At 41.4% G+C, this 23,819-nt stretch overlaps 1 protein-coding gene across 7 annotated transcripts in view; it reads left to right on the top strand.

The window, feature by feature from the left end:
* Positions 1-23,819, top strand: part of CSMD3 (CUB and Sushi multiple domains 3) — a 1,888,113-nt gene that overhangs the window by 1,073,911 nt on the left and 790,383 nt on the right. For all 7 annotated transcript variants that reach the window (XM_077271102.1, XM_077271099.1, XM_077271098.1 and 4 more), the window contains one exon: positions 9,270-9,464. In XM_077271102.1, the coding sequence (XP_077127217.1) occupies positions 9,270-9,464 (195 nt within the window). The remainder of the gene's footprint in view (positions 1-9,269; positions 9,465-23,819) is intronic.

Here is a 23,819-nt window from a genome sequence, read left to right as displayed (position 1 = left end):
GAGATGTTATTTGGTGCGTTCGCAGCCCAGAGTCCACCGTGCAGGAGAGAACCTGCAGCTGGCAAATGGCAGCCCTATATGGTGGTAGAAGCGACCTCTGTTACTTCACAGAGTCACCTAAAGAAAGCACTGTGTCCTGTTACACTCACAGGAGAACACAGCAACTGCTGAGCAGATAACAATTTGTGGTTAGGCAATCATACAATCTCCTCACCAGAGGAGCCGGTATTCTACAGGCTTATTTCAGCTGGGGCCCTGAACACATACACACGTAACCACACTGACGCAATGCACATAACTTAGATTTGATACTAGCGCATGGCCGTGCGGCCATATGAACCTTTTATACCTGCAGCAAGTACAATACCTTCCTAGAAGGACCAATGAGAGGCTGCCACAGAGCCTGAGCACCTTCAGGACCTTCCTGGAGAACCAATGGGCTTTGCTGCAGTATCCAAGCATGTGACCCTCGATCTCCAATGAGAGATCTTACCCTGGGCATGCTCAGAAGGGGAAAAGCAGGACTTAGTCCCAAAAGCGTCTGCTCGCCGCTGCCCAGCACTGGCTTCAATGGCAGAAGCTGGAAAAGCAGCAGTAAACCTTTGCACAGAGTCAGACTGAGCGAGACGCTGGGACTGACGTCTCTGCTGAGCAGGCTCCACTGCGGCAGGAGAAGAATGGGAGACAACGGAGATGGCCCGAGATTCCCCCTGTGCAGAGGCGGGAACTCGACCCCTAACACAGGGCTCCTGGAATATTATAAAAAACAGCTGAATGGTCAAGTCAAAAATTTTCAAAACTTCATCAATGGTATCAAGTGGAATACATAGCTAACCTGTTTTTGTTCAATTCTTGGCCTCAGTATCACTAATGTTTAAAATTGCAAAGTGCTTGTAAAAACAAAAAACTTTGCAATTTTCCTCTTATTAAAAATTCTTTCGAGAAAAGAGAAAACTTTAATTTTATTTCATGCTTTTTCTGTAGTTTACCGACCACTGTTGCATTTTTGCAATGATGGAAAGCATGTACAGCGAGCGTGAGCTAATTGTTAATAGAGTTTGTTGGTGCTGGTATAAAGCTTGCTGGATCACTGTAGTGCATGATCCGGTAACATTTAATGCACCTACAAGCCTCTGATACTGCTGCAGCAATGAAATGTACAAACTGAGGTCCAGTAGCACAAACTTCCCACTTGTCTATACTATCAATTTTTTGGGAGTGCACTGTCATGGTAAACAGGAAACATGGAGACAGGGGAGTGGGGTGCTACTGAAAATGAAAGATGAGAACAACCCTTTAAGGGCTTGTAACCACCATAAATAAAAATCACATTGCCAGGGGTTGCCAACTTGACTTTTTATTTTTGTCTGGATAGTATCAAAAAATCACGGACAGACAATATTTTTTATGGACACAGTAGAAAACCATAATAAATCATTCTGATAAGTGATCCATGCCTACAGACCATAATTCTGATATGTAAAATTATATTTACTGTCAAAATAATTTGTATAACTGTATTCAGCTTCAAGAAAATCATGGACACTTCACAAGTTTTAAATGGACAGGGAAACAAAAGTGTTCTATTTTTATGGACTGTTCTGGAATTTCTGGACGGTTGGCAACTCTGGACACTGCTGCTATGAGCAGATGAAATGGTGCCTGTTCCTTAAAGAGTTATTCCTATCAACCTTTCATAGTTGAGAAGAAAAAATTCCATCCAACTCTGACCACTGGATTTGGAGCTATAGATGCAGCCAATAGTAGCTGAGCGAAATGGTTTCTGTCCATACTATGGAAACCAATGGGATTTGTGCAAATATATCACATTGTAACTATTAAGTAATCTCTATTCCTTTCTATGTAAGTTAAGCAAACAGCACTTTTTAGCCTTTTTCTGCCTCCACTGGTCAGAGCTCCAGGGAGTTATTCCCATCTCACCTATAAAGAGCCAAGATAAGAATAGCCAAATTTCTTCTTTGCTCACTTCGCTTTTCATTGCACAGTTAATATTTTTTGGAGTTGTCACAAGGAGAACTCGCTGTATGCACATTTTTGCATCTCCCTTTGCCCTTAACATCAGTTGTATTTCCCTTAATGTAGTAGCCTCCTCCAGTGAATCCTACAGGCTGGCTTAATTTTATCACTTTTTCTCTAAGACTTGTGAATGCAATCAGGAGACCTAGCGCTCTGAATACAAACTATGTAAAGGTAGAGCATTGGTTAGTGAAGGTGAAAAGTGGCACTGACCTTCATCTTTATGCTTCCCCGTTTCGGGGTCTGGAAGGTAAACACCACCATATTCATTAGCTTCTGATACCAGGTGGAAAATGCAGCATTGGGATCTCCACCCATGTTCAATGATAGTGCTAAATTGTTTTCCTTCTCTAGTTTTGTAGAGCATTGCTTGTTTTGTTATAAATTGTGCCTCCCCAGTCCAGCTACCACTTGCCCCTCCCTTGAGTATTTGCACACACCCCTGAGTAATTGTATTTGCATTATTCTGAAAAGCTTGTAGCCCAATAAGTAAAAAATACTTAAGTCTTTGTTATATTTAAATATTGTCGTTATATTAATGTTCATTGAGCCTGAACATGCTTTGTTTTTTTCTGAAAGCAAAACAATATCCATAGAGTATTCAAGCATTCACATGCAGTGTCACCCACAGGATAACAAGTACTGGTGGAGAATGATTTCCCTGTAGAGGAATGAACAGTGATAGGGTTAAAAGATAAAACACAGAACACTACAGGAGCACAGATGTTTAGACATCACTGTTCTCTGTGATTTCAAAGGCAGCTGTAGACTGGAAATGTATTAGGTTAAAGGTCTGAGAATAATCAATGTTTATGTCCATCGAACTGAACATTGTGAAGAATGTGTTATCCTGGAGAAATGTCAAGATGCTTCTTATATGTAAGAAGCAACTGGGGAGTCAATGAAAGACAAGGACTCTTGGTCTAGTAACATAAAAGTGGTATCATTTATATTTGTGTGTTATATTTCTACATTATAATTGCTTTATATAATTTGTCACCGCTTTTACTTGTGTAGTAGAATTGGATTAATTCTTGCATTTTTTTATTTTATTATCCGTCATGTTTCTTTTTATATTTATATCAGTCTATCGGTTTTGCACATATACTGTAATTCTAAGTATAGTAAAGAATAGAGATGAGCATATCTTTTAATTTTTGGGTCGGCTATGTTTGCCAAGCTTTATGATGTTCATCACACAGTTCGCCAAACAGTTTGTAGAACATAACCTAGCACTATTGATTTAAACAGGAGGCAAAAGCAAATGCATAGACATCTTCAGGGTGGCCCAAAAGCTGCCAAAACTTCTCAAATTGGGGGCAGACACCAGGAAAAGTGGCATCAAATGACCCATCAATTGCACTATAAATAAATGATTTTTATTTTGTTTTGGTTCCCCTGTATTTTTGATAACTAGCCAGGCAACAGACAGTTGCTGGCTGCAACCCTCAGCTGTCAGGGTTAGCAAGGCTGGTTATGAAGAACAGAGGGTTCCTCACACTGTCTTTTACATTATTTAAATAAATTATTTAGAAAACGGTTTGTGATCCTCCCATTTTGACAACCAGCCAAGCTAAAGCTGGCAGCTGAGGGCTGGGATTATCAGGCTGGTAAGGGACCATGGATATTGCCTCCCCTAGACTAAAAATAGCATCCCACAGCTGCCCAGAATTATGCCATTTTTCCTGGCTCTTCCCACTTACCCTAGTGCAGTGGCTAGTGGGGTGATATTTGGGGTGGATTTGTCACCTTTGTATTGTCAGGTGACATCAAGCCCAGATGTTAGTAATGGAGAGGTGTCTATAAGATGCCCCCATTACTAACCCCATAGTGATATTATAAATCAAAGCCTACCATCATGCTGCATAGCAAGATGTGCCCAGTAGCCACAAGTGAACACTACCATAAAAAAATCATGTGGTGTACTTTATTAAGAATAAAAATAGACATACAATACAAAACAACTACAATTACCTCCAGTGTGAGGGACGGAAAGGATGCAGACCTAGTTCACATAAATCCTACACATGCAATGATATAAATATGCAGGTGCCAAAAGATAGTATTGCCCCAAATAACTAAGCGCAATCACTAAACAGCCACGTACAACAATTGCATATATATATATATATATATATATATATATATATATATATATATATATATATATATATATATAAATATATATATATATATATGCCACAAAGTAAATCAAGACTGTCCTATATCATTGTACTGCTTCTTTAAAGTGCTAGTGCTTATAATACAAATGTCTGCTGTTGCTCAAATTAATAACACCAGTCCATTGTTGCACACAGCCCCTTATAAATGGTGGCAAATCATTATTGCGCATAGATCCTCAGTCCATGCATGAACACCATGTTTGCTAGACTAGAGTTAAAGAGAACTCCGCAGACAATATACTGCTACTAGTGTTGAGCAATACCTTCCGATATTTGAAAGTATTGGTATCGGATTGGATCGGCCGATATCCAAAAAATATCGGATATCGCCGATAACAATACCCGATACCAATACAAGTCAATGGGACACAAATATTGGAAGTGATCCTGGATGGTTCCCGGGGTCTGAAGGAGAGGATACTCTCCTTCAGGCCCTGGGATCCATGTTCATGTAAAAAATAAAGAATAAAAATAAAAATAAAAAATATGGATATACTCACCCTCGGACGAGCCCTGGCTGTCACCGCTGCAAGAGTCTGCCTCCGTTCCTAAGAATGCAGAGTGAAGGACCTTCGATGACATCACAGTCACGTGAGCGGTCGCATGAGCGGTCACGCGACCAATCACAAGCCACAACGTCATCGCAGGTCCTACACTCACTGCATTCTTAGGAACGGAGGCTGCCGGTTGCACCGCTCAGGTCCAGGGTCCGTCGGAGGGGTGAGTATATCCATATTTTTTATTTTTATTCTTTATTTTTTACATGAATATGGATCCCAGGGCCTGAAGGAGAGTCTCCTCTCCTCCAGACCCTGGGAACCATACGCACCGCACACACCTGGGAACTTATAGGAACTTCCAATTCCGATATCACAAAAATGTCGGAACTCGGTATCGGAATTCCAATACAGCGAATATCGGCCGATACCCAATATTTGCAGTATCGGAATGCTCAACACTAACTGCTACACATTGCCTCTATCCATATCACCCAATGGGGGTGATCAAATTGCAGGACCCTGCTGAATAAACTTATATGTGGTATCTAGAGGTTAGGTCTGTCCTCTGTCCCTCAGCCCCATCTTGTGTTTCATCCACACTTTCTCGCAGGTCTGTGTCATTCATTCAGGAACAATACAAAGGTGACATCAACCCCACAACTATGAACCCCACTTGCCACCACCACAGGGAAAGTGGGAAGAGCCAGGCAAAGTGCCAGTGTTGGCGTATCTATTAGATGCACCTTTTCTAAGCAGCTGCGAGTTGCTATTTTTAACCTGGGGGATCCAATATCGATGGCCCCTTACCAGCCTGAGAATATCAGCCCCCAGCTGTCTGCTTTAGCTTGGCTGGTTGTCAAAAATGGGGGAAACCACAACTTTTTAAAAATTATTTATTTAAATAATTAAAAAAATACGGCTTTGGGGACCTCTCTATTCTTGATAACCATATATGCTAAGGCTGACAGCTGAGGGTTGCAACCTGCAGCAGTCAGTTGTGTCTGGCTGATTATCAAAAATACAGGGGAAATTCATGTAATTTTTTTTATATTTATTTATTGATAGCGCAGGCGGCTGATGAATTCTCCCATCCACCGCTGCCTGCTCTCGCTGTTAACAATTGAATATAACTTAAGATTGTCCCCTTCTGGCGCTGATCGCAGCACAAGCAGGGGACAGTGATTTGAGCGCCATGTGCAAGGGAAAAGTGCAAACAGTACCACTGATTCCTATGTACCAGTCCATGGAAACACAATGACATGCGCAAACCCCTTCACTTTAATGGGTCTACATGTGTAAGTGTCTCCAGTATGTCTGAAAACTGTTACCACATGTACCGGAAACACTGACGTATGAAAAAACCCTTAGTGGAAGCTCTGTTATTTACCAAACTTTGGCCAAATTTTGGCGATTTTTAGGAAAAATGCTTGCAAATCTGAACACGAATCCGAAAGTGAAACGTTCGTGCCAAATTTGAGATTGGTGAACATTTTCCAAACAAGTTCGTTCATCTCTAGTAAATCATTCAGTATTGTTGCATCTTAACCATTTGAAAGCACTCAGTTTTTGTCTATGTTTAATGGGTTTGCACAGGACTGACATATTGTTGACTTATCCTTGGGATGGGACATCAACATCTCACCCAGTTTCTCTCGCGATACATTTTTATCAGCCCAAGACAGATGTAAACAGTGTATGGGATAGAAAAGCACAGCTCCATATGTGGTGTAGTGGCCCTTTCAAAACCTCAATATCAGCTCCTATATACTCCAATAGGAGATGACCTGAGGAAATGCCACTGCATAGCATATAGAGCTGTGCTGTTTTGGGTCCTTACTTTGTCAACAACTGCTTGTGGGATGTTGGGGGGCAGGGTTGGGTGTCGAACCTCTGCTCTGGTATTGATGACCTATTCAAAGATAGAAATGAGAAGGAATTAGATGATATAACCTGGGCACTGCCAAGTATAATTCAGATCATGAAGAGAAAACTTTTTTTCATGTAATGCTTTTCGGGGTTGATTTAACAGCTTATTCAGGCAGCGGGTCAAGTTCGAAATGTGCTGCATGAATACACATATTTTTTATTTACGATCTTCATTGCTCTTGGCAGTGCCCAGGTTATATCATCCAATTCTTTTTCCTGTCATACTTCTTTCTCTAGCCACTGTTCATGAGTTCAGCGGCCAGAGCAGCAGCTACACATTGGATGTACTATCACGCTTATTGGAGTTGTTCTGCGCAAAACCTATCTTGGTGAGCAGCTCATTGTTAGTTAATCCTGACACATGACTGTCAATATCACACAATCCTCTTTTCTTCCTTCTGCAATTAATGGATAGGTCATCAATATGACAGTCTTCCATTAGTCTAATTGAATTATGTTAGCAAAATGTTGCCAATATGACAAATCCCCAGTTATGAGCACCATTATGAACATTTATTGTTTTTGTTCTGTTGTGCTTTATGGTCCTTAGTTCTAGCAGATGACTTCTCATTTTAGTCCAGGATCCAGAGTAATATTGCATTACTGCATTTAGCTTCATCAATTGAATAGAACGTCCCTACCTTGTTCTCTCCCAAACCTTGATAATATTTGTTGCTTATACATGTGAAATTGGAGACAAATCTGCACTTAATTATAAGTCTGCTCTCTGCAATTATTATTTGTGATGATGATTTGTAGGAGATGATTACTGAAACAAGACATTATCGAATTTGACTAAAACTTGCAAGAAAAGCACTTCAATCTGGAATGGGCGTTACACCAGAAAAATACTGCAATCATGTTACATGTTTTATTGTATCATTTATAAAACTCAAATGGTTTCTCAATAATTTAGGACGATATACACTGGTTAATAATCATAAAACAAATGTTTGTAGGAATGCTCGTTCTCCATCAGCCGATGAATTGGAAAGATGTTCATTTGTTGAGTGAGAGCAGTTTTAAGTTCTCATAAAAATCATCATTCTTGGCAGTACATTTTCCTGTGTGCTATCAAGAAAAATTGTATTCTATGATCACAGACTGATCATATCAACCATCATTCTATGAATATAGAAGAACAGTTGGCCAAACAGGCTATTAAATGGTCACTGATTGGATTACAGTACATGTAGCCTATTGGCGTTCATTTAGCGGCTGATGTCGGCCAGTGTAACTGCAGCTTTAGGCTATGTGCCCACGTTGCAGAATGTTTGCAGAATTTTCCTGATCAAAACCGGACTCCTTTCGCAGGAAATCCGCTCTCTTTTTTTTTTTTTTCACGTTTTTTTCCGGAGCATCCCAATACAATTATATAGCAGTAAAATCGCTGAAATTCCACAAATTAATGAACATGCTGCGTTTTTTTCCGCAATGCATTTTTTGCGGAAAAAAATGCAGCATGGGCACAACAACCTGGAATTCCATAAAAAATAATGGGATGCGTTTAGTAAGCGTTTTTTAAGCGTTTTCACTGCGGAAAAAAAAGCGGAAAAAATGCGGAAAAAACGCAACGTGTGCACATAGCCTTAGGTTTCAAGATACAAATCATCTTATTAATCTAAGATACAGTAATGGATTGAACAAGCCAGGGCAATTAAAGAGGTTGTCCACTTTATCTTTATGTAAAAGAGTTTTCCGTGCCTTTCAAAAAAGTCTGCAGTCACTTTATGTGACTTGTGAATCCACGTATTGCGTGCAGCCCTTGCACTTAGGATTATCTGCTGCTGGCAAGAATGCAATATGTATTTTCCTGCCATATTCTGACTAGATGTGCACGGCCTCACTGAATATAAGGGTATTGAGTGTGGCCGCACACTTCTAGTTGGAATGTGACTTGGAGTATCTGTATTGCATTCTAAAAAAAAAAAACTACAAAAAATTAAAATAAAAATAAATAAATAAATACTAACATACTACTCATACATATTGCATGTCTACTTGGTCTCGCCACTGGCACCAAAAAATCCTCACAAAGTGCCACTACAGAGTGACTGCAAACTTTTGTGATAAGCCCAGACAACTCCTTTAACAAATATGTTGATGATTTTTTTGGTACTTCCCTAGAAACTCAGAATAGCCCTCTTGATCTCAAAATGTCTGTGGCATGATTGATGAGCTCTTGACCAGAGCAGGCCAAAAGCCTCAACTTTCTGAAATATACAGCTCATTTAAAACCTTTTTTCAATTGGAGGAAGTTCACAAACAGGTTTGGTCCCAAAGTTTTTCATCAGCCAAACAAGTGCCCAAATAGAAACCAGCAATACTGATATATGTCACAAAATCATGTTCCCAACACATTTGTTAAACGAAAGATAAAGTGGACAACCCCTTTAATTGAGATATATGCCAATAAAGCCTTGTTAGGTGACTCATCAGTTCCATCATTACATTTTAGATTAATGTGAAACATACAGGTAAATTTTAATATATTATTAATGCATTATATATCTTGGGTTTTACTAAAGAAAGAATGATATATAAAACATTTAGTTTCAGTATGAGTCTATGAGTTTATAGATATCACATTACAATCAAACTTTCTTTTTATTATTTCTTTTAGCTTTTGGTCATAACGAGTGTCCAGATCCCGGAATTCCATTAAATGCTCGTCGCTTTGGAGACAACTTTCAGCTCGGAAACTCAGTCTCTGTGGTCTGTGAAGATGGATTTATCAAAACTCAAGGCACCGAGACCATCACTTGTATGCTGAAAGATGGGAAAATTATGTGGAGTGGCCCGATCCCTAGATGTGAAGGTCTGTCTGCTCAGACTTTAATATGAATTCATTGTTGAATTTCAAAATGACAAAATTTTAAATGAAAGCGGTAATGATGATGCATATTTGCTGCAAGTTATAAGGTCCAGGGTGACCGACTTCAGACTCTTGACAATGATCAACATCAAAAGTGATCATCAGCCAGAGACAGTAATGCCTAGAGCAATGCATTAAGTCATGTAATGTGGCCATCCTGATGAGATTACAAATGCATTTAGAGATGTTAAAAAAATTTAGTTGTCATTGGGTCTTGTTATTCATAGTGATAGACACTGCCTAGCAAATATATACATATACAGCATGCATAATAATATAAATACATTAAAATAATCTTAAAAAATGTTGTTCCATAATACAGTTCCAATTCACATGCTTCTTTTACTGGGTTCATGACTCCCTGTATAAGTTAAAACAGAGTATTGATAAGTTAGATCATGAGTCATGAGTCACAAAGTTTTTGCAATTATGGTCACAGTCCACATCTGCGAAACCTTGCTTTGTAGAACTAGTCAGCCTCTTGCAGAGTTGACCAGTACATCAGTGATGTTTCCACCTCAACTACCCAGCACTAAATGAGGCAGATGAACCTTTTTTATAGCCCCTTGCAAACCCAGGAACTGGAGGTAAGGGAACGGTGCATATTTTGGGCTCTATTACTTTGGGTTTGGGCTGTCCTCTGCCAACCCCATTGAAGCGTGATGTGCTATGACAATGGATTTAATCTTGGTGACTGCACAATTTAACATCTTGTATTGCTTATAGAGGTTTCTTTGTTGTAAGCCACTTTTTAACATGGTTAAATCCCTCTGCATGTTATGTGATAGGTTATAACTGCAAGTATGCTGTGGATATCTCGCCGCACCATGTAAGCTTCACCTGGTTGCCGGGTTACGGTCACTTCCGGTTAGCGATATTCCTCGCACCGAACTTTTTTTAGTGACCACTCTCATTTTTACATTATATGATGCATAGCAGGTGATTTTCCCCCCTGGGACCGCCCACAACTGTTCCAAAAAAGATCCTCTTACTATAGTGGGCACTCCTGTCATAGTATTTGGGCTGCTAGGTAGCGGCAGCTTCCTGTCCCAGTGCGCAAGTATGTAGTGTATACCTCACCGCACCATGTAAGCTTCACCTGGTTGCCGGGTTACGGCCACTTCCGGTTAGCGATATTCCTCGCACCAAATTTTTTCTAGTGACCGCTCTCATTTTTACATTATATGATGTGTAGCAGGTGACTTTTTTCCCCCCAGGGACTGCCCACAACTGTTCTGAAAAAGATTCTCTTACTATAGCGGGCACGCCTGTCATAGTATTCTGGTTGCTAAGTATCGGCAGCTTCCTGTCCCAGTGCGCAAGTATGCAGTGGATATCTCGCCGCACCATGTAAGCTTCACCTGGATGCCGGGTTACGGTCACTTCCGGTTAGCGGTATTCCTCGCACCGAACTTTTTCTACTGACCGCTCTCATTTTTGCATTATATGATGCATAGCAGGATTTTTTTTTCCCCTGGGACCGCCCACAACTGTTCCGAAAAGGATTCTCTTAGTATAGTGGTCACTCCTGTCATAGTATGCTGGTTGCTAGGTAGCGGCAGCTTCCTGTCCCAGTGCGCATGACAGGAAGTTCCTCCTTTAGTCATGGAGGAACATACTCCACGTGGAGCTCGGTGTACGACATCATCACAATCGTGAGTTCCCTGCTTTAATGGATTTATTATGTTTTTATAAGCGCTTGGTATGTACATATTATATGGTATGCAGAGCGCAGTTTTAGCGCCGATACCAATCTTAGTTATATGGTTTAACCACCTCCAGCTGCCATGTATCTGGATCGCCCTATAGGAAATGTGGCACACTTTCTATATAATAATGGCCCTAGCCCTGTCCACTCTCTGCAGGACAGCATAGAGGGTGGCAGGACTTTTTGTCCCTCTGTTTTAGCACTTAATCTCCTCATACAAGCAGTTCCCCTGAAAACTTGGGCTTGGAAGAAATGCGTCGGGACATTATAGGGAGAGTGCAGGGCATGTATATACAGGGGTAGATGTGGACTTCCCTTGTAAGGGCAGGAGCTTTGGGGATAGTCTATTGTAGCCCCATAGGGATTGACATAGGGATTGTCATCCCATCAAACCGGCCATTCATCTGACTGGAGAATACCCGGTGCTCCGATGCCTGCCTTATGGAACTGGTGAGACCATTCCTTTTATTGTTTAATAGTTACAGTAAGCATTTCTTATAGCATATGCCTATTACTGTCTATCATGATTATATGCGTCTGGATATATAGGGTTAGTGGCTTACTTGTATCACTGCTGTATAGCTACTTTATATACCCTATCTCAGATTGATTCCGCATACATTGTCGGAAACTTTTAATCCTGTTTTAGGGCTTGTCATTTTTTCCAAAAGTCCATTATATGTGGCAGTGACTTGGCCCCGTGTTATATGTTCACTTGGGTGATGAGTTTTTTATTGACTTTAGTGTATTAAAAGTTATGTTTTATTCTCCACTTTTTTTGCTTTGTTATGATTAATTAATAGTGGTATCATCTGTAGGACTCACATTCCATATACAGATTTTTTGCTTTATTTATGCTGAAAGATGGGAAAATTATGTGGAGTGGCCCGATCCCTAGATGTGAAGGTCTGTCTGCTCAGACTTTAATATGAATTCATTGTTGAATTTCAAAATGACAACATTTTAAATGAAAGCGGTAATGATGATGCATGTTTGCTGCAAGTTATAAGGTCCAGGGTGACCGACTTCAGACTCTTGACAATGATCAACATCAAAAGTGATCATCAGCCAGAGAGAGTAATGCCTAGAGCAATGCATTAAGTCATGTAATGTGGCCATCCTGATGAGATTACAAATGCATTTAGAGATGTTAAAAAAATGTAGTTGTCATTGGGTCTTGTTATTCATAGTGATAGACACTGCCTAGCAAATATATACATATACAGTACACCATAAAAAAGTTTCTCAAGCGGCACAGTCTTAAATGAGGCTGTTGGCGGCCGGTTTTTCCCTACATGCGGGTGCTATCGCAATGGCTATTACAGCCTAGCTGAATGAGACTGCGGTGCTCCTCCAGAAAAGACGTCTATGAGTGATGATCCAAAAGCACAAGAATCGAGGGCACTCACCAGTCTTCACAATTCAGTCTTTATTCACAAATAGTTGCGATAAAATCCATGGTCAGGATAACCGGAGCCGTAGCTCGTGTGAGCAGGGGAGAAAGGGGACCACGGAAATAATCATCAACATTTTCCCGACCAGCTTGCAGCCCCGCTCTGGGTTGACCGGCTGTTAAATCCATATGTTCCATCTGTTAATAACTTCCAACACCTCTCAACCTTCTGGTATAATACAGACGTGCTCAGCCCAATACAAAGTCCTGATACTATACACCATAAAAAAGTTTCTCAGGCGGCACAGTCTTAAATGAGGCTGTTGGCGGCCATTTTTCCCTACATGCGGGTGCTATCGCAATGGCTATTACAGCCTAGCTGAATGAGACTGCGGTGCTCCTCCAGAAAAGACGTCTATGAGTGATGATCCAAAAGCACAAGAATCGAGGGCACTCACCAGTCTTCACAATTCAGTCTTTATTCACAAATAGTTGCGATAAAATCCATGGTCAGGATAACCGGAGCCGTAGCTCGTGTGAGCAGGGGAGAAAGGGGACCACGGAAATAATCATCAACATTTTCCCGACCAGCTTGCAGCCCCGCTCTGGGTTGACCGGCTGTTAAATCCATATGTTCCATCTTTTCCAACTATTTGTGAATAAAGACTGAATTCTGAAGACTGGTGAATGCCCTCGATTCTTGTGCTTTTGGATATACATATACAGCATGCATAATAATATAAATACATTAAAATAATCTTAAAAAATGTTGTTCCATAATACAGTTCCAATTCACATGCTTCTTTTACTGGGTTCATGACTCCCTGTATAAGTTAAAACAGAGTATTGATAAGTTAGATCATGAGTCATGAGTCACAAAGTTTTTGCAATTATGGTCACAGTCCACATCTGCGAAACCTTGCTTTGTAGAACTAGTCAGCCTCTTGCAGAGTTGACCAGTACATCAGTGATGTTTCCACCTCAACTACCCAGCACTAAATGAGGCAGATGAACCTTTTTTATAGCCCCTTGCAAACCCATGAACTGGAGGTAAGGGAACGGCCAGTCCCAACCAGCTCTTTGGCCTTTCCAAAGACCCGAACCCAAAAATCCAGACTCATTAAAATCACCTTTCAACACTGTACATGCTGGAACCTGTTTCTCCAGGTCCTACATCACAGAGAATTGCAATCTCTGTGACACATACCTTCCGTCCAGGACCTGTCTAGCTGCCACTTTACAATAAGAATGGAATTCCTATTCCATCTCTCTTTGTACATAGGAAGTTATTAACCCCTTCATAATGGAGCTCTTTTTCACTTTTGCATTTCTGTTTTTCACTCCCCTTCTTCCCAGAGTCATAACTTTTTTTATTTTTCTGTCAATATGGCCATGTGAGGGCTTTTTTTTTTTTGCAGGACAAGTTGCATTTTTGAAAAACACCATTGGTTTTACCACATCAATTTCGATTTCACAATTTTTTTAGGATTTTTTTTCCATGCTCACCAAATGCTAAAACTGACCTGCCATTATGATTTTCCAGGCTATTAAGAATTCATAGACACCAAACATGTCTAGGTTATTTTTTATTTAAGTTGTGAAAAAAAATCCAAAATTGATTTTTAAAAATTGCGTAATTTTCCGAGACCTGTAGTGTCTCCATTTTTCGTGATCTTGGGTTAGGTGAGGGCTTATTTTTTTCATGCTGATCTGATGTTTCTAATGATACCATTTTGGTGCAGATATGATCTTTGATTGCCCGTTATTGTATTTTAAATCAGTGTTACAGGGACCAAAAATAAACTTAATTCTGGCATTTTGACTTTTTTCCCATTACGCCATTTACCAATCGGGTTAATTTTTTTATATTGACAGATCGGGCAATTCTGAATGCGCCAATACCAAATATGTGTATGTTTGTTTTTTTATTGTTTTATTTTGAATGGGGCGAAAGGGGGATGATTTGAAGTTTTATATCTTTTTAATTTTTTAAATATTTTTAAAAACTTTTTTTTACTTTTGGCATCCTTCAATAGTCTCCATGGGTGACTAGAAGCTGCCATAACCTGATTGTCTCTGCTACATAAAGGTGATGATCATATAACCTGTATGTAGCAGAATTTCTGACTTGCTATGAGTGCCGCCCACTGCAGGAGGCCTCTGGTTGTCATGACGATGCATCGGTGGGATGGGGCCACCGATGGGTGGGATTTCTGGCAATTGCCAGAAGCGTGCGTTAAATGCCACTGTCAGAGTTTGACAGAGGCATTTAGCCGGTTAACAGCCGTGGGTGGGTCGCGATTCCACCCGCGGCTGTTCCAAGCACATGTCAGCTGTTCAAAATAGCTGACATGTGCTAGAAAAGATGTGCCAGAGCCCACATCATAGGGGAGAAATGACATGTGCCGTACTAGTATGGTGCATGCCATGAAGGGTTTAAAATTTTCATGAACAAATACAGTTTTCTATGTTAATCATTTTAATGCATTTGTAAAAATACAGCTCTAAACATATGATCCTTATGGTGTCCGATTTTTATAGACTATAAATGTCAAGTCTTATGGGAAATAAGTAGAAGACTAGTACATGCTATTTTTTCGGTCCATGTGAAAGAAATGGTCATCTGAATGGTCCAATTCAATGGCATCGGTCCAAAAATATGTTTGTTTGAACGCAACCTCATTATGAGATTTTGCAGGCAGTAGACATTAACTCTTTCCATACTCAAACAATAGATAAAATAAATGTATTTTACATGTATCTATCTATAAATTATTAATTTTTGTAGTTTAAGCAGGATGGACTGCAAATTCATAGAGAAATGTCTATCATTTAAAAAGCACAGATAATATAACTGGAAATTACAAAATATAATAAAAATCATTGATAGAAAATATGGGACTTTGCGTTGGTGTTTGTATTTCATATATGAAAGTAGGAGCCTATAACTCTGATGATTGAGTGCACTCCCTGTCCGGAAAATCTGTTATGTGCCCTATAAAAGTGGTACAATGACAGAACATTTTTGCACATCATTAAATCATAGCAGTTCGAAGTAAACTTGTGATATACTGTATATTGAAGGCTTGCACTGCAAAACTTGTGTTCACTCCAGCCTTCTACCATGTAGCTATTTAGTGTAAATTTAGGAGATAACTGCAGCTCTTGATCAATGAAATGGAAAACTAAAAGCCATTTCTAGTGTCATTAAATTTCTAGTGAAATGTATCTTACTGTATTTTTGTTTCTTCAGCAAAATAAAAACAAGTAATCAGAAAAATTCTGGAGACAGGTTAAAGTCTGGAAGGAAAAGTTCTACTTTTTTATGAAACATATTAAAAAAATTACTTACTGTAAAGACTGTTATATTGAAATAAAATATGTCAAGTATTTCATTTTGATTTTATTAACTAAATGTAGCAGTGACAAATAATGTTTGAATTTTTTATATATATATATATATATATATATATATATATATTTTTTTTTTTTTTTTTTTTTTTAAATAAACTCCTCAAGATTAAAATTGCAATAGCAAGGAAAAGTCAGCGAAATATGGAAATCACAGGAATGATATGTAAATTATGAAAAATGTAAACAAAATTTTCAAAATATCATAATTTATTTAGTATTGAGTATGATTACCACACATGCAGTTGTGCTCAAAAGTTTACATACCCTAGCAGAATGTTTGCTTTCTTGGCCTTTTTTCAGAGAATATTAATGATAACACCAAAAATTTTTCTCCACTCATGTTTAGTGGTTCGGTGAAGCCATTTATTGTCAAACTATTGTGTTTTCTCTTTTTTAAATCATAATGACAACCCAAAACATCCAAATGACCCTGATCAAAAGTTCACATACTCCATTTCTTAATACTGTGTATTTCCCCCTCTAACGTCAATGTCAGCTATGAGTCTTTTGCTGTAGTTGTGGATGAGGTTCTTTATTTTCTCAGAAGGTAAAGCTGTCCACTCTTCTTGGCAAAAAAACACCTGTTCTGGTGTTATCATTCATATTCTCTGGAAAAAGGCCAAGAAAGCCAAAATTCTGCCAGGGTAGGTAAACTTTTGAGCACAAATGTAGAAATCCCCCATTTACACGCCTTAGCATGCTATCAATGAGTTTGTCCTATGAGACTTTGAAGAACCAAGGAAACTGGCTAATAAGACACTTTCATATACCTTCCTGAAGGTCTTTTCAAGGCTTTGCCCATGTGGTCTCCATATCAATCTCTGTCTATCACTGCTTTCAAGATTTAAGTGGCATACAGACCTCCATTCCATCTCTGCTCTATCACAGTCTTTGAGAGCAGTGACGTAAGATTATTGGAGCACTACTAGCTGGACATGTGGCTCATAGCCCTTTGTCATTCAAACAACTTTTGATGCTAGGTGGAGAAACTATTTGATAACTTAGACTTAGTATTTCACTTGCAGTTTCTAAATGGATCATTACACACCATTCATTAAATCTGACAAGACCCTATTTGGTACTGCTATGAAGAGGCCTTCACAATGGCACTTCACATCAGTCCTTTTCCTGGGATTATGATGCTGGCATACATATGGAGCACCCCCCAGGGGCGGCGGGGTACTCGGTACCAGGTCCTTCGGTTCTCAAGGGGGAAGTCATGGTGGCTGACCCGATCCGTGGGCCTAGGGACGTCCATTGTAAATGGGGGAAAGGTCTTTAAAGGCATAATGTTCGTGATGCCACCTATGGTGTTCAGTCAGGGTGACCGATGCTGCTTTAAGGAGTCCACTGGGGTGATGTTATGGCTGCTAGATGGTATACCTTCCCACAGGTGAAGTGTATCCCCAGGGATTTCCAGTGTGTAGATGGTGGATGGTGTGAGGCGCAGTGAAGAACAAGGACACAAGGTTGCAGTTTCTTTACCTTTTTCCTGAAGGCTTCAGCATCCACAGTCCAGAGCACCAGATCACAGGGCAGGCAGAGTCCGGCCGATCTGAAGGCAAATCCAGAGTCCCCTTATCCAGGTGGAAATCATTAGCCTTCCTCTAGCACCTGGATGTTGTAGTACCTTTCTGCTGAGTCTCTCATAAGGTCCTCACAACTGTTGTAGATGTTCTAGATGTTATGTCTCTTTCTCTGTCCCCCTGATGGTAAGGATAGGACAAACCCATAAGACTGAAGGCCTGAGGCTTTTTACAGGGACTCTAGCACGCCCCGGCCCCACAAGTTGCCACCATGCCTCCTGGGTATAGGTCGGGCAGGTAACATGGAATTAGCTGTCCTGCCAGTCTCTGGAGCAAGGCATGGAGACGGTTGCTCCCTCGGTGTTCCGGCTACCGGATCCTGCACCTCAGAAGGAGGCAGCCTTTGCAGGGCTGAACTCCTTCTGATTTCCTCTCCTTTTGCTATGACTTCGTTTCTCACCCTCTACAATACAATTCGCTGTTCTTGTCTCTTTCTTAGGATGCTGCCGCACGTCGAGCAGGCGCAGCTCCGTGGCCTTCTGTCTAGGCGTCTGACAGGATCCCACCCCTGTCAGGGACCACCCTGTCAACAGCTATTAGGTATTCCTTTTTCCCCTCTGTCTGCCTGACAGGTACTGCCTGGGTGAAGCCCAGTCAGCTTCTGCCTAACTTCCTATCCAGACCACCAGTTTTACCTAATTGTGAAGAGTGCCCTAATAAATAGGAGCATAGCTCCCCCTGGTGGTCTGGAGTGTGAAGTGTGTTGCATGGTTTGTGATACCTGGTAAAGAGATCTCCTTTATTGCCTTCAGATGTAATATCACTCCCCCTTGTGGAAGAATGACATCACTGCAATGACCAGGACCCCCCCCCCCCCCCCCCGTTAAATCCAGTACTCCGGGACTGGGAAAAGAAAACAACAATACATTAGCAAAAGACATGCAAATTTTTTAAATGCTATAAAACAAGCTAATGTAACTGTGCTTCCCTTTATGGGAGGTTAGGACACTTGAACGTTACAAACAAGAACATATTTACATTGCTGGCTTGCTTCTATAAATTGACCATACCAATAACAGATGTACTAACTACTAAAGGTAATTACCCACATAGGTATATTATCTATTAAGTGCAAAACAGTATTCCTCTCTAAGTGCAAACTTTCAACTAACCCACATGGGTTCACTTTATTCAATTGCAGATCAGTCTATCAACCCCCACGGGCTCACTGCATTTTCTTTCAGTTTATTTAAAGTACGTTATACCAGATTACCTAACTTTAACTCTATAACATTATTACTATCTAAATCTAAATTTCTAACTTTACCCATTATATTACCGTGTGATATATTAACTTTTTAGCAAAGTGCAATAATTCAGCATTCCCTTTTAGAGTGAATAACATTCAAGTCTGTCAATGAGGTAATGCAAACAATCACATCAAGATTCAAGTCAGTTTAGCAATATCAGTGACATGATGCGAGGGACCCGTGACGAACCCCCAACATTGGTGTTGGGTGGGCTACAAGACGTGTATCCTGACCCAGAATTCTGCCTCACCAATGGGTTTTTCTTCAGGTCTGAAAAGCAAAGCAATTTTTACAACAAGATTAACAGCAGTTTCTTTTAGAGGCAGTCTTTGTAAAAGCCTCCTTTGTAAAACGAGTAGGAAGCACCTTTAAGATGGTGCAAACTATTTACAAGGACAGTTTGTGAATCATTCACCATCCATGATTTAAATGTTCTTTAAGGCAACAATGAACTTGTGAAAAATTAAGGATCCCTTTAAACAGGGGACCCCTTTAAGAGTTAACCCTGGACGGGTTTAAAGTAGAAAAAGGAAAGTTTGAGAACTATTTACAATCAGTTTTCCAGATTTCACTTATTACTGGAACAGTTCTGGCGGTAGCACTGGTGGAGGTAGTCCTTTTGGGTACTGGCGGGGGGGCTCCCTCATTCCAGATGGGGGTCTGAGTGCCCACTGATTTCTGTTCAGGGGTAACCTTAGCACAGGTTACAGTTGGAGTTGGTTCCATGGTCACAACAGTTCCTGTGGTAGTAACAGTGCACACTGTGGTCCTTGTGAAAGTACAGGTAGGAGTGACAGTAGTGGCAGTGGTAGTGGCAGTGGTCTTGACACATGGCAGTGCTGTTATCACAGGAGATGGCATAGCAGGGGTTTTAGTGTTGTATGTCATAGTGTCTCGTTGCTTCTGCACATTCAGGGCAAACCATCCTTTTTCACCAAAGTGCCTGGTGTAGGTGACTTTATCCCCTGGATACAGGTCTCTGTCTGGATGTCCTTCCCAGAGATGGGATTCTACGTCTCTGCGGTTAACAAGTATTAAGGCACATAGTCCTTGTTCTTTGATAAAGCCCCATCCTCCTTGTAATTCAAAGGCTACGACTGTGCCCTGCTTACGCGGGGCCTGGTTAGTGGTGCAGTCCTTGCAGGCCTGGGCTTTAACTTCTAAGTCACGTTGGTCAAAGGCTCTGCATTGGACCTGATGTCTTTCTTCTTTTTCCTTCCACTTGCGGGCAAGCTGGGCCTGGTAGTCATCCCAACTCAAAACTTCCACAGTCTCTCCCTTCTGTTTTTCTGCCCTGGGGAACCCCATAAAGTCTGATCCGGGATTCACCCAGCGGTATACAGTCCGCTCTGCATATAGCTCACCCAGCAGAGTGGTGGGTGTGATTGGGGCCTTCAGGAATTGCTCCATTCCCGTGGCTTGGTCCCAAGGCTCAAGGCACTGGAGGCGGTGGGTACCGCGAGGAGGTGGCACTGCTATGGGGCCTATCAGCAGTCCCTCTGTCACCGAGGTCGGGTCAGCATCCTTACCTGCCACTGCGGTGTCTTCGGTGCCGGTCGGTTCCACTGGCGGCAACAGTGCTGGTGGCGGCTCTGGGAGCGGTGTAGGGAGCGGTGTTGGAGGTGGTGCAGGTGGGTCATCCGCAGGTGTTGTCCGGCATGCGGCCTTGGTGTTCACCCACAGCTGCAGGAGCTGGTCGATTAGCTTGTCCACTCTGGCCAGCAGGAAGTCAGTGCCAACTGTAGATGCCTGGTTACGGTGCCTCTCCAGTTGGCTGGGGGAGTCCTCGGCCTCTACCCCTTGGTCCGGTTCTGGACAGCTGGCCATGGCATCTTCCATGTGGCTGGTTCCTTCCTCATCCATTTCCCACTCTTTTCTCCGGGGTGGTTTCTTGTTCTTTGTTTCCACCCACTATTAAGGATCAGGAGGTGGATCTCGGCTGCTGACGGACACGTCCTCAAGGTACAGAAATATTTAGACTGGGCGGCCATTATTTTTTGCGCTTCTCAGTTCATTCACGCCCACAACAACAGGCCTTTCTTCATCTCCTGCGCTCCTCGTGGTGCTGCAATGGCAGGAATTTTGGTGTTCTTTTGCAATATGCAGTCTTTTAGTCAATCACAGTCCAAATACAATTCTGGCACAGCTCTTAGGCGCACATGACCCGATTTTCAGGCTTAAGTAGATCCTGTTCGTGATGCCAAAGTTGGAGCACCCCCCAGGGGCGGCTGGGTACTCGGTACCGGGCCCTTCGGTTCTCAAGGGGGATGTCACGGTGGCTGACCCAGTCCGTGGCCCTAAGGACGTCCGGTTTAAATGGGGGAAAGGTCTTTAAAGGGATAATGTTCATGACGCCACCTGTGGTATTCATTCAGGGTGACCAACGCTGCTTTAATGGGTCCGCTGGGGTGATGTTATGGCAGCTATATGGTATACCTTCCCACAGGTGAAGTGTATCCCCAGGGCTTCCCAGTGTGTAGATGGTGGATGGTGTAAGGCGCAGTGAAGAACAAGGACACAAGGTTGCAGTCTCTTTACCTTTTTAATGAAGGCTTCAGCATCCACAGTCCAGAGCACCAGATCACAGGGCAGGCAAAGTTTGGCCGGTCTGAAGGCAACTCCAGAGTCCCCTTATCCAGGTGGAAATAATTAGCCTTCCTCTAGCACCTGGATCTTGTAGTACCTTACTGCTGAGCCTCTCATAAGATCCTCACAACTGTTGTAGATGTTCAAGATGTTATGTCTCTTTCTCTGTCCCCCTGATGGTAAGGATTGGACAAACCCGTATGACTGATGGCCTGAGGCTTTTTACAGGGACTCTAGCATGCCCCGGCCCCCACAAGTTGCCACCATGCCTCCTGGGTATAGGTCGGGCAGGTAACGTGGAATTAGCTGTCCTGCCGGTCTCTGGAGCAATATAGCAAATAAATGTTTGCACAACCTGGGAAGGTGCACGGGTAGGTTCCCAAACCGTAGTCATAAGTAATATAAAAACCCGGCACTCAACTTTATAGTAAAAAGAAGTGGATAATTTATTATATCCCGGTCTCTGGAGCAAGGCATGGAGATGGTTGCTCTCTCGGTCTTCTGGCTACCAGATCCTGCGCCTCAGAAGGAGGCAGACTTTGCAGGGCAGAACTCCTTCTGGTTTCCTCTCCTTTTGCTATGACTTTGTTTCTCACCCTCTACAATACAATTCGCTGTTCTTGTCTCTTTCTTAGGATGCTGACGCATGTTGGGCAGGCACAGCTCTGTGGCCTTTTGTCTAGGCCTCTGACAGGATCCCACCCCTGTCAGGGACCACCATGTCAACAGCTATTAGGAGTTCCTCCTTCCCCTCTGTCTGCCTGACAGGTACTGCCTGGGTGAAGCCCAGTCAGTTTCTGCCTAACTTCCTATCCAGACCACCAGTTTTACCTAATTGTGAAGAGTGCCCTAATAAATAGGAGCATAGCTCCCCCTGGTGGACTGGAGTGTGAAGTGTGTTGCATAGTTTGTGATACCTGGTAAAGAGATCTCCTTTATTGCCTTCAGACATAACATCACTCCCCGTGGTGGAAGAATGACATTACTGCAACGACCAGGACCCTGGGGCGCTGCACTTAATGTACATTATCCAATCCCCTCTAGTCTTAATTACAGGTACACTAATAGCTTGGTTTAACATTGATTTAGTTGTGGAACCAGTGATATGGCCATTTCTTCATAGTGTCCCAGGAGAACACAATGCAAGGCTAACTGTTGCTAGTGCTACTATGAGAAGCATGCATTAGCTAAACGTGCTTTTATAGCCTTCTGACATCTGAGACATCATTGTCTAGCAATTGCAAAGGGAGTTTCTAGCAGTGGATCTTGATGATTTGTGCATTGTGCATAGAAGTACATTTCTTGGACACCCAATTAAAAAATTCACTGATAGCACCCAAGGCTCCAAGTGCATGAATTTCTGTGTATGGTGATAAAATTAAATAATGAATATATTTAGGTGTTTTGAAAATTCCATTTGTACATAATTGCTGTATTCTCCTTTATGAAAGGTTAACTCACTGGGCCGGAAAGATAGCTCCTCAATGCCCCACTGCTGCCGCAAGGATCTCACATTGCTTTGTATAAGCTGCCAGTGTCAGTCAGACTAGGTGGGGGAGTTTGGAAAACACTTGGACTCATTAGATATTTCATTCCAAAGCTGGAATCATAAAATGTTCATCTCAATATTAAGATTATACAACAATTTTGACAAGGATTTACAAAGTAATAACAACAGCCTTATTAGGTCTAAGAAATTAATGTAACAACGTAACCAATTTTTAATTTAAATCTGGTGGCCAATCCATTTTAAAGTAAATTGAAAGGGTTATTTTATGTTCCTCTCCTTAGGAACTTAGCGCTTCCCTTCCTCCCAACTTCCTTCTTGCTGATTGGCAGTGCGCTTCTGAAGATTGACAGTTGGAGTCAACAGCATAGCCGAGCCACTCTCCCTCACCATGTGCTCTCCCATGATGTTAGCAGAGGTAATCTGTCGCATGGGAAAAGCTCAGTCAAACTAGTAATCCAGCCAACTCTAGAGAATTTTTTTTCAAGTTGTATGCCAAGCACCTAGCAAATAGTTACTTATTGCCTGGGATACAGGCCACCTCTTAGGCAGTAAGTAATTTTAGTAATGAACTGTACATTACAAAAATTAAAAATCCCTACATTATTGAAAACAAAAAGGATTTTTAATAAGCAATAAATTGCGTGTTTTTGCAAGCTCCCTACAGTTTTACCCACTTGATAAAATGAGACAACCTCTTTAATAGGAGCCAATGAAAGTAAAGTACATCAATGCCTTTAATGGAAATACCAATACAAATTATATCTGATCTTCATTTTTATAGGGAAATTGTGTAAGTCTGAAATAGATGAACTGTTATACTAGCAACCATTTTATTTGGATATTTTTGAACT

The sequence above is a fragment of the Ranitomeya variabilis genome, chromosome 6, assembly GCF_051348905.1.
Source record: "Ranitomeya variabilis isolate aRanVar5 chromosome 6, aRanVar5.hap1, whole genome shotgun sequence".
Classification (NCBI taxonomy): domain Eukaryota; kingdom Metazoa; phylum Chordata; class Amphibia; order Anura; family Dendrobatidae; genus Ranitomeya; species Ranitomeya variabilis.
The sequence above is the reverse complement of the archived record's forward strand: the minus strand, read 5'-3'. Positions and strand labels throughout refer to the sequence as shown.